The sequence below is a fragment of the Prenolepis imparis genome, unplaced genomic scaffold (genome assembly GCF_030444845.1).
Source record: "Prenolepis imparis isolate NDT839.2.m4 unplaced genomic scaffold, iyPreImpa1.0 SCAF_7, whole genome shotgun sequence".
NCBI lineage: Eukaryota > Metazoa > Arthropoda > Insecta > Hymenoptera > Formicidae > Prenolepis > Prenolepis imparis.
In genome coordinates this window covers 10,278,157-10,289,570 of record NW_028141165.1, presented here as the reverse complement: position 1 = coordinate 10,289,570, position 11,414 = coordinate 10,278,157, and the positions used below count along the sequence as shown (strand labels likewise).

General features: G+C 34.0%; 2 protein-coding genes across 3 annotated transcripts in view; one reads left to right on the top strand and one right to left on the bottom strand.

Annotated features, from left to right (window-relative positions):
* Positions 1-269: 269 nt before the first annotated feature.
* On the top strand, positions 270-9,595 carry LOC145939069 (cell division cycle and apoptosis regulator protein 1). Of its 2 annotated transcripts, none has more exons than XM_083043128.1 (15): positions 270-480; positions 1,053-1,180; positions 1,278-1,549; positions 1,676-1,924; positions 2,281-2,541; positions 2,620-2,845; positions 3,006-3,283; positions 4,055-4,310; positions 5,327-5,392; positions 5,482-5,682; positions 5,870-6,049; positions 6,123-6,473; positions 6,632-7,001; positions 7,083-7,426; positions 7,515-9,595. In XM_083043128.1, exons 1-15 carry the CDS (start codon positions 426-428, stop codon positions 7,794-7,796), a joined length of 3,519 nt encoding a protein of 1,172 aa, XP_082899254.1. In that variant the 5' UTR covers positions 270-425; the 3' UTR covers positions 7,797-9,595. The 2 variants fall into 2 exon arrangements, with proteins under 2 accessions (XP_082899254.1, XP_082899253.1); XM_083043127.1 differs by having other exon boundaries at positions 2,278-2,541.
* Positions 9,596-10,153: 558 nt separating this feature from the next.
* Positions 10,154-11,414, bottom strand: part of LOC145939071 (transducin beta-like protein 2) — a 35,067-nt gene continuing 33,806 nt past the window's right edge. The window contains exons 4-7 of the mRNA XM_083043132.1: positions 11,177-11,363; positions 10,887-11,072; positions 10,631-10,813; positions 10,154-10,554 (exon numbers count right to left, since the gene is read on the bottom strand). Of these exons, the coding sequence (XP_082899258.1) occupies positions 10,328-10,554; positions 10,631-10,813; positions 10,887-11,072; positions 11,177-11,363 (783 nt within the window). The 3' untranslated portion in view covers positions 10,154-10,327. The remainder of the gene's footprint in view (positions 10,555-10,630; positions 10,814-10,886; positions 11,073-11,176; positions 11,364-11,414) is intronic.

Here is an 11,414-nt window from a genome sequence, read left to right as displayed (position 1 = left end):
ATATATTTCTCTCGAGTCTGCTCGTCTTTTATAAATAGGGAGAAGGGTAAAAAGAGAGCGCGTGAAGGAATAAGTGCGGAAGGTGCAATTGAGCTGAGCACTGAGCACAGCTGCTCGCGTTCTCGCGGAAACAGAATCCAAGGTGTTAATTGAATAAATATTCAAAATGATCTGATATATATCTTTTACATATATATATAATATTTATATATATAATAAAATAAAAGGATAAAATAAGCGATTAACGTACGATTTCCGCTGGTTCACAGGTAGACGCTGCTTTGACTCACGTAAGTACAAACGGAAACATGGCGCCTGAGTAAAGAACGCTGAACGAGTGCTGCCAGATTTGCCGTTTATACATATACACGTACGCATCCTCAACTCACAGAAGTGATTCGACAACTCGGCTCTCCTTCGGCAGAATGAGCAACCTGTCACCCTTCGGCGGCAAGAACCCCCCGTGGGTTCGTAATGCAGGTGAGTCGTCGAGGTGCGAAACTCTCGCTTTCTTTCGGAACGTCCGCGAACGAGAAGGGACCACCTTGGTCGTCGTCCCGTGTGCAATAATACGAGCGCGATGACGCCGTCGAATTTCTTCCCGCTGCCGATTTACGGGCGAGTCGACGACCCACCTTCGATTTATGCTAACGCGCCACGTCGTTCCTGTTGTTTCGTTCGAAAGTCGTGCGAGAATCGTCCTCGATTTTCCGATGACCTCTAAAGTGTAATGACCACCGAAACGATGCGATGCGCTTGGTCTAGAGAAAATGTTATTTATTCCTTTTATCCTCGTTTTTTTTTTCTCTTTTCGTGTGTCATTGATCGTTGCTCTCTCGCGAAACTTTTAGTTTAAGTAAAACGTCTTTCAAAGATAATACATTGCTATTGAAGTAAAAAGTATCATTTCTTCAATATCTTTTTATATAGCATTTTGTATATATTATATATATTACAATTATATCACGATATGACAGTGAAGCAATATCAAATTTTTGACTGATATGATTTATGTTATGATGTATAATGATTTTTAACTGTATTTGTGAAAGGCCAAGGTATACAGAATATCCAGCAGCAAATGTTAGGTCAAGCTATGGGCAACATCGGAGGACAGCCAATGGTGCAGTATCAACAGCAAACTCAGCAAGTGTATCAACAAAGTCTGGGATTACAGCAGGTAGATAATCAAGAATTAATTTTCATATAATTTATATAAGTTGATTAGTTGTCTAATGAGACAAATATAAATGATTCTATATCTGCTGTATGTGTAGCCTAATATCACTATGGCATCGATGGCAACCCTTGGCTCAAATTTACCATCGGGTATAGCTGGACAATTATATCCACAAGTCGCTACAGTCTCTTATCCAACGCCACGAGCATTGAACACAAATGCTTTTCAACCTTCTGTAACAGGTGTTCCGCAGCAAGTGCAACAGAATGTACCTTCATCGTCTACAAAGCAAAGAGTTTTCACAGGCACTGTTACTAAAGTACATGATAATTTTGGCTTTGTAGATGAAGATGTATTTTTTCAAACTAGGTAAGCACAGATCAAAGAATGAATTTTTATCTAATGAATTTTTATCTATTTTTTACTTATACTTTTGTTTTTATATGTTAATAAATCCATTTATATTTTAATAAATCATCTCGCTTTCTGTTTCAGTGCATGTGTGAAAGGATCTAATCCTATAGTAGGAGATCGTGTGCTTGTAGAGGCATCATACAATCCTTCTATGCCATTCAAATGGAATGCCACTAGAATACAAGTGCTACCTATGAGTAATAATAGCAACAATGCAAATACTCAACAAACTAATCAATCAAATCGTCAACAACAACAGCAACAACAACAACCAAATAGAACAACAAGCACTTATAATGCTGTTCCACCTCCTGCAGAAAATCCTAACAGGTAAAATAATTATTATTTTTCTTTATTAACTATGTTATTATATAATCTATATCTACATTTTAATAAACTAGAATTTTTATTATTACTTGATGTTTATGATTACTTTACAGTCCAAATCTAAATATTGAGTATTAAAGTAGATTAATATTGTATTAAGATCCAATAATTCTCATAATATTTACTATAAGTTTATGAATCTGCTTACTAGTATTCATGTCTTATATTTGAAATCAAGTTCAAGTTTTAAAAACAAATATTTTGAACATCTGATTTCGAAGATTACGTAATAAAATTACTTTAATGTGATTATATTATACATTGTTTTATTAACGTAGCCGTACATTATATTGTAGCAGATTCACAACAAGTACAACAAATTCCAACACCAGTAATCGTAACAAGATTGGTAGAGTAAGAGAAAGATCTCCACGCGAGCGAAGAAATGATGATGAGGAAATAGAACGAAAGAGACGTCGCGAAGAGAGAATAAGAGAACGCGAGAAGAAGGAAGACCGAAGCCCATCAAGGACTAGAAGAAGCAAATCACCCAGACCTCGTCGGCGTACAAGAGTCGTACCGCGTTACATGGTGCAAATACCGAAAATCGCACTCGACCTGTAAGTACAATTTATTATCTTATTTACATGGCGAACGTGTATCTATTAGTAGAGTTTTATTACTGCTTATTATCACAGGCCTGAAGCAGATGTTCTTGAGATAAGAAGACGCTATCAAAATATGTACATTCCTAGCGACTTCTTCTCAACTAACTTCAGATGGGTCGACGCCTTTCCACCACATATGCCATTTACCGTTAATAAACCATGCTCCTTTTATGTTATGCACAAAGACGTCGATCCCTGTAATGAAAATACAGCAGTACTAGAACCTTCGGATGCTGATTATCTGTTCTCTGCAAAGGTCTGTCAAGAAGTATTGCGATCATCATTTATAGGACAAGAGACGAGCAATTTCAAATTTCGAATCTGTGCGCCGATACTTTTAGTGATAGGGACATATACATACATGTGTGCATGTCGAAATAATTTTCCATACTGAATATTTCTTAATTGCGTTTTAGGTCATGCTCATATCTATGCCCGCCATGGAAGAGATATACAAAAGATGTTGTGGTGTTTCCGAGGATAGGGATCCCGATCGCGATTATGTTCATCCTACGCGCCTTGTAAATTTCTTAGTAGGCTTACGAGGCAAAAACGAGACAATGGCCATAGGTGGGCCATGGAGTCCCTCATTAGATGGGCCTAATCCTGAAAAAGATCCGTCTGTATTAATTAGAACGGCCGTGAGGACCTGTAAAGCGCTTACCGGCATAGATTTATCCAGCTGCACTCAATGGTACGCTTTTTCAAGTAGTAATACTTTTTTTTTGAATGTGTAATACTTTAAAGCACTTTGAAAAAAAAACTGCTCCTTTAAAGCCCCGATTCGTTAGAGAGCAATATAATATTGAATTTCTCTTCTCGTCTATATTGCACATTCTACATTCTATAACAATATCATTTCGCAAACGAATACCGAAGGTCACAATTGTGAAACTTTTCATCTTTTAAAAAAGTTTTCATCGTTTTTTTTATTATTTTTTTTAATTATCTAGGTTACATCTCTAGAGATATCTCCCACATAACGTAAAAACAAATCATTAATAAAAAAAAAATCAGGATAGAACACTAGCGTTAAGGTATATGTCTACGATAGGTGTATTATCCACTATTTCGATGGAGAGAAACTTTCAGTTCTCTGACTTGATAAACTAAGATTGTAGCTCGATCTCTCTGCAGTGGAGGTATGTATTTAATCTCTAAATACGAGCGACCGATGGAGATTGCTGCACTGGATCCCGGTTTCAAGCACACCCTCCCATCGACAACGATATATGAGCAGTCGCGGCAGACAAATCATCACTATTGTTCTATTACTATTATTATATGATTGTGACCCATTAAGTTATGCTTTCTCTCAAATGGTCTCTACGTTGTGCGCTGTACGTGGCTTTGTATGCAGTGCGTGGGCTTTACGAACAAGCAAGCGAACACTTAGCATATAAGGCAACGCTAAGCGCCATTAACCTGAGTTGACGTTTGGGTATTGTTTTTCCTTGCGGCACAGGTACCGCTTCCTGGAACTCTACTACAGACGTGCAGAAACGACCCACAAGTCCGGGCGAGTGGTACCCTCTCGCGTTGAAACCGTCATACTATTTCTCCCAGATGTTTGGAGCTGTGTACCTACCAGATTGGAATGGGACGGGCTACAACTCAACTATAAGAAACAACTGGAGCGAAAGTTGCTGCGTGCCGCCTCTAACTCCGACGATTTGGATGCTGCCAATGAGACTGATGAGGCTGCCGTCGCTGATCAAAAGGCACTGCCAACATCATGCCATATTTTATATCTTTTTATTATATATATTTATATATATATATATATATATATATTCGTGCCACCGTTTCTCTTTCCATTACTAAACTGGATTTTCAATAGGCTATACTTGTCCATCGATCCTATAGTAGATCAATCTATCTCTCAGGCACTATTTCTCGCTTTCGTTTTTTTATTCTTTCTTTTTTTTTGTAATGGATTGCATTTGCTGTCAGTTTTAAAAAAAATTCATAATTTGGATACGTTAATAATGTACAAACATGTTTTATTGCAACAGTAGTTCAAAGAAACAAATATGTGTATTAGTGGATGATTAGGACTCTGGCCTTTTTCATTAAGATATACATGTCTATAGATTTAACTTCTTCCATAAGATAAGGCGTTTTATTTTATGGAATAAGTATCATTTATAATTTATATTATAGCATCACGTACAACTCTTAAGGTAAAATTCAAGTGTACATATCTCATAACTTATATTAAGATAGCAATTTTATTCTGTATGTAAGTTAACGAGAAATTCTCAATGCAAACACTTTTAAATGTCGGAGAGGATCGACGGATAATGTATCGCTCCCTTAGCCAATGGCAGTCACATTGCATTAACAAGAGAAGCAAGCAAGCCTAGCTCGGAGAAGAGCGTAGCTGAGCCATTCCCTTTCCTGAAACCTTCACCAACATTGAGAAAATCTCATTCAAAAGTTTTCATTTAATCATCGTTATACTACAACATTATTGATATTATCCATAACACACAGACACCAGAGCCAGGACACTATGAGATTCTAGCAGTTACTTAAGTTATATTTGACGGTCATCATGAATGAAAATATGTGTATATCGTTACAATGCGAGAGAGAGTGTTGAAAAAAGTAGAGAGTGATGAAATGAATGAAGGGGGAGTGGTTTCGTTTCGTTATAGGGGCTGCTTCTGTTTTGTAGTTTTCTCTCTGGGCTTTTTATTTCTGCCTCTTACTAACGTGCACTTTCTTCTTTCAGGATGATTCTGTGCCCGAGAAGAAAGATCCTACACACTATTCCGAGCTAGATCCGAAATCGATGAACGTTAGTACTTAAAGGCATTTAATAAAACTCTCATCTTTATTCTACTGCTTCTTTTAAATCGAAATTCAATATATCTCATTTCGATATAGGTAAATGAATTACGTCAAGAATTGGCAGCTCGTAATTTAAGTTCGAAAGGCTTGAAGTCGCAATTGCTAGCGAGACTTTTGAAGGCTGTAAAATCGGAACAGGCCAAAGAGGAAGGTCGGCAAGATGAAGATGACAATGAAGAAGATATCTCGCCGCCGTCGAAGGAAGAGGACGATAAAAAATTCAGAGATAGCAAAGATGTAAATAATATATATTTTGCAGAATTATAAATATTTTATTGCATATATATACGCGGATATATTTTGTATAAAGTTATATATATATATATATATATATATATATATATAATAATATATTGTATATTATATAATATATATATATTAATTATATCTTGAAACATATCTAAGATCTTTAATATTTATTTAGCACGATGAAGATAAGAGAAAGCTTTATGAACGTGAACGGGCAGTACTAGAGAAGAGGTATACTTTGCCCGATTCGTCGCATATTATCGTTCATCCCTCTAGAATGGCCAAGAGTGGAAAATTCGATTGCACAGTTATGTCTTTGAGTGTATTATTAGACTATAGGCCGGAAGACACTAAGGTATTTTTATATTTTAAAATTATTTTTGTTTATTTTAAGAATAATAATTTATACATAATTCTTTTGCACATAGGAGCATTCTTTTGAAGTATCTCTCTTTGCTGAACTGTTCAATGAAATGTTGATGCGGGATTTTGGCTTTCGCATTTATCGTGCATTGTCCAGTCTTCCTGAAAAAATTAAGGAGAAAGACGAAGACAAAAAGAAGGATAAAAAGGATGATAAGAGAGATGACAAGAAAGATGATAAGAGAAAAGAAGATGAAAAGAAATCCAGTAAGAAGGATGAAAAACGAGATGACAAGAAGAGAGAAGAAGCCAAAGATAAAAAAGATGATAAAGACACAAAAAGTAAAATGGATGATAAAGACAAAGAAAAGGATAAAAATGACGATGAAGAAGAAGATGAAGAAGATGAATCGGATGTAAGAATTTATTCTTTATATATTTATTATGTTATATTTCATTCTACATGAAAATATTTTCTTTAAATGCTGAAAAACTTTATATAAATAGATAACATTTATGGAATGTACATAAATGCATTTATATTTTATGATACATTATGTAATTACTTGTACAGGATGACGATTCTGTGAAAGATGGTAGGAGGGACAGAGACAAAGATGGAAAGAAAAGGAAAACAAAATTATATACATACGATCCTTATCTTCTGCTGTCATTTGTGTATTTTGATCAGACACATTGCGGATATATATTTGATAAGGACATAGAAGAACTTATTTACACTCTAGGATTGAATTTATCAAGAGCTCAAGTACGAAAATTAGTGCAAAAGGTTGTTACAAGAGATTCTTTGCATTATCGCAAATTGACGGACAAATCGAAAGAAGACGATTTAAAAGATGAAAAGAAGGATGATAAAGAAAGTGATAGAGGTGAATCAACCAAAACAGAAAATGAGGAGGATATATTGCGTTCACTTGCCCTCGGTAATGTATCTTAAACATAAAACATATTACTTCAGTATAATATGCTAATTAATACTAATTATTATCCCATATATATTATAGGCAATAAGAAATTATTACCTGTATTTGTGGGAAGCGGACCGCCTTCAAAAAGAGCGCGAAGAGAAGATTGCATCTTAGAAAAAAACGACGAAGAAACTATTTCAGAAGGTATTGTTTTGTACAAAGGCTCCTTATTAGATGTAGAAAAACTCGTTGGTCAATTGAAAAGATCTGAGAAAGCGCGTTTAGACACTGAAGATCGCATGATGGAAATTCAACATGAATTAACTGTAGTCAATGAAAAATCTGCGAAACAAACCAATAATATTAAAGGTCTTTCGGAAGATTTAAAAATGTACAAAGATAAATTGCGGAGCACGGAAGAAAAGCACAAGAAAGTTTCTGTAAGTATATTCGTTTTTTGTTACGCATTCAATTCACAAAAAAGAATACAAAGAAAATTGCAATATCATTTTTTTATATTTCTTACAGACCGAATGCCACAGTTATCTGACTGCAGTAAAAAATATGTATCACATAGCGGCAAAAATGATGCAAAGTGATACAAGAAAGGTAGAAGTAGTAGAAATTCAAGATGAAAAAGTTGGCAGTGAAATAAATGGTTCAGAGACAGAAAACAAATTTAAAACTGATACAAGGTGGGGAGATAATAAGATTCAAGTGAAGAAGGAACCCATAGATATAGACAAAGACAAGAAAGCTGACAATAAAATTTCTGTCAAAAAGGAGATTAACGAAATGGAGAAAAAATAAAAATCGCATCTATTTATTATAATACACACTGATGCGGATAAGATTTGATCTTATTTTACTTTTACGTGCACATGCCATTAGTGACATGTAAAAAAAAATGCAAAGGTGAGAAACTTTACCCCACATGAAACTGTGTGATCAAGACTACATTTTGTAACTTTTTTCACTCTATGATCGCATTCAGCAGAACAAACTTAGTAGCAATGGAACGTGATTGATTCTTACTGTTAGAACCATAGAGTGTTGATAAGATGGCAACTTAGCAGTTGTTCTGCTGAACGCGGCCAATGATAATGTGTGATGGCATCTTTAATTAGTAATAAGAGAAGCACTTAAATGATATATGATTTGCATCATTATTAGAATGTCTTTCGTTTTCCACATGAATTTGAATATTTTGCATAAATGGATAAATATGCAAAATTGAATTCCAAAATATAATCTGTCATTGAGTGCTAAATATTTAACCGATACATTATTATAAGTTCAATAATATGTTAAGAAGTGTATAATTATCCTATTCATCTGTGTGAAGATTTTTATCATTTAAAATTTAAAATAATGCAAAAATGATTGGTATCGCATTTCAGTTGTTACATGAATACAAAATCATTTTTAAAATACAACTATGCCTACGGTCAAGACTGCGCTACAAATGCTTCGAAACATCATTCTATCTTTGTTCTATATTCCAGACGAATAAAGATTGAATAATGTTGCGAAGCATTCATAGCGCATTCTTGACCGCAACGTATTATATATATATATATATATCAGTATGTTTTAGAATTTTCATGCTTTAAATAATTATATATAATTAATATTGTATTATTACATTATATTTTTGTTGTCAGAACAGTCATCATTCTTTAAACGAAATATTATTTTTCAATAAAAAAAAAACAGGTCGCAAATCGATAATTGTTTTTTTTAACAAATCTTATATGATACATAAATTTAGCGCAATAAACATCTGCAATAAATGTGATATCAATGACAAAGTTACACCAATATTTGGTTTCAAGGATATCTACATTCTTACATTTGTATTGAATTTTGTGGGATTTTATCTTATTTTATTGCTGCTGATGTCATAGTATAAAGATAGTGCAGAACATAAAGTATTTAAAAACCATTTGTTAAATATGTTTATAAAAACAACTGTTTATATATCGAAAAATATCACTGTCCAAGAGCAACAGAACTTTCCATTGAAAATAATGACAGACATTTTTTACTATGCAGCAATAAAAATAATTCTTTTCATAGTAATTCCTCTTGTATTAGAGAAGAAAATATGTGTGTGTATACAGTTTTAAAATAATTCGATTCTATGAAATATTTCTTTCGATAGCAAGAGTCAATAGCCTAATCTAATAGAAATATGATAAAATCACACATAGAATATCCTTTAAGTTAGACGTTGTGTGTATTTTCACCGAATGTGTCAGACACTTGTGTCCAAAAATTATACAAAAACGTGTTCTCGAACGTGAGCGATCATGCGTAATCGCGCGTTCCATTGCCCAAGTTTATAGTTTGCAACTCATGATGCCAAGGATACTATTTTGTACATAGTTATCTATATTATATAGAAAAACTTTTTATAGTTTGTTAAGGCCACATTTTTGTCAAAAAAAAAAAGGCACGCCATGAGATAAAAGATATAAAAATGCGTGAACAGTTCCGATTCTGTGTATTTCATTGTTATACAAATCTAATGAAAACTGTAATTATCTTCTTGAGCACACATAATAGTCAAAAATATAAGAGTAACAATAAAGATTGTTTCAACAGTATCTGCAATGTGACAATTTATATGATGCGTACCCATTATTGCAACTTAAATTCGTTCTAAAAAAAGTGTGATTTAGTTGTATTTTTAGTTGTATTCAAATTAATTAATCTTAAAATTTACTATTCAAGCTAATTGATATTTACAGTTTTTGCACAGTCAAATTTAAACTTAGTATCATCATACAATCTGTGAGAAACATAAAAAATTAGGAGAGAATTTTATCACATTTTATTTATAAGATATAAAAAAAGTATATTAGAATCTTTATTTCTCTTTATGTAGAAAATCTTTTTAAAAGATATAAAATTGTATTGTATTCATTCTGTTTTATTGTATCACATTGCACTACAACGTCAGGAATGCATAGTATATAGACCAAAATGGAACGGAGAAAAATAAAATTAAAATAGTTTTATTCCTAATATCGTCTGTAGCTCTTCAAAATTTACATAAGTATTAAAAATACTTTTTATATTAATCTCTTAATCGCTTCTTATAAATCTATGTAAATTTTAAGTCTGCAGATTATATTAAGAACTGACCAGATTTAATGTCACACATTCATGCATATGAAAATTATTTTTATTTGCAGAAAATAGGTAAATATTCATGTATTAATATTTACATGATATATTGTAGAAAGCATTTAAACTTCCCAAGAATATAATTTTATTTTATTTTTAATCGATTTTGGCATATCATATAGAACGATAGAAGAGAGCGAGAGTTAATGTCATTCTGGACATTTCTCTCCTATCTTTTCAAGTAATTCTTTATTGTCGCGAATCATCTTTTCAAGGCGTTCCTTTGTTGCTTGTGTCTGTCTCTGTTCTAGTTTGCGTTTAGCAGATTCTATCGTGGTTCGGTATCCAGTGACGTTGCGGAAAATCTTTATGTGCTTATCACCAGCAACTAATAGATATTCTCCCATAGCGTCGAAAGCCAAACATGTTATAGACTCTGTAAGAATAATGAAGAAAGTTTATCGAGTTCTAAATGAACATCATACAGGAAGACCGATGAATTGTGTAATTACCGACAAAAATGTCTTGTATAGTGGTATCTAGAGCACCGGTAATAGTAGAATAAAAGGATAGAGACGATCCGTGCGCAATCACCAGGACCTCCGCATTCGGTGATAAAGCCAGGCTTGCCGGAGTCGTGTTGTCCCAAGTTCCAGTCATCAAAAGGTGCGGATCTTCCCCCTTCTCGTATTCGACTGTAAAGAGAATTGTGTTGTATTCCAATTCAATTCTACAGTTTCATCATAGATAAACAATACTGTACGCTACTTTTTATGTCGTAAAAACGGTACGTCCCATCCTTGGACACGGTGGCTATACGACTGGTGTCGGCGCTGAAAGCGAAGTCGTGGACTCCAGATGTGTGTCCGGCCAGATCGAACGCTTTTACCACCTGCTTAAACTCTCCGGATTTGCTAAACACCACTTCCCACACCTTCACTTCCGGAGTAAAGCCTTGAGATGTACGATTTCATTAATATATTTTTCTTGAGCTTATATATATTATATAGCTAACGAAATTCACTGATTTATCTTGCAGTGAACTCGTGTATCCTTACCAGAGGCAGCAACAAATCGACCGCAGGGTGATATACGTGCGCGATGAGTAGATCCCAGATGCATCTCCACAGTTGCCAGCGGTTGTCCTTTCAAATCCCATATAATAAGATCATTTGCTGTGCTGCATGTGATGATATACTTCCCGGTAGATGCAATATCCATTCCGACGACATCCTCGGTATGACGCTAAGAATAAAAAAAATTATATATATATATAGCGTACATATATACAAATAT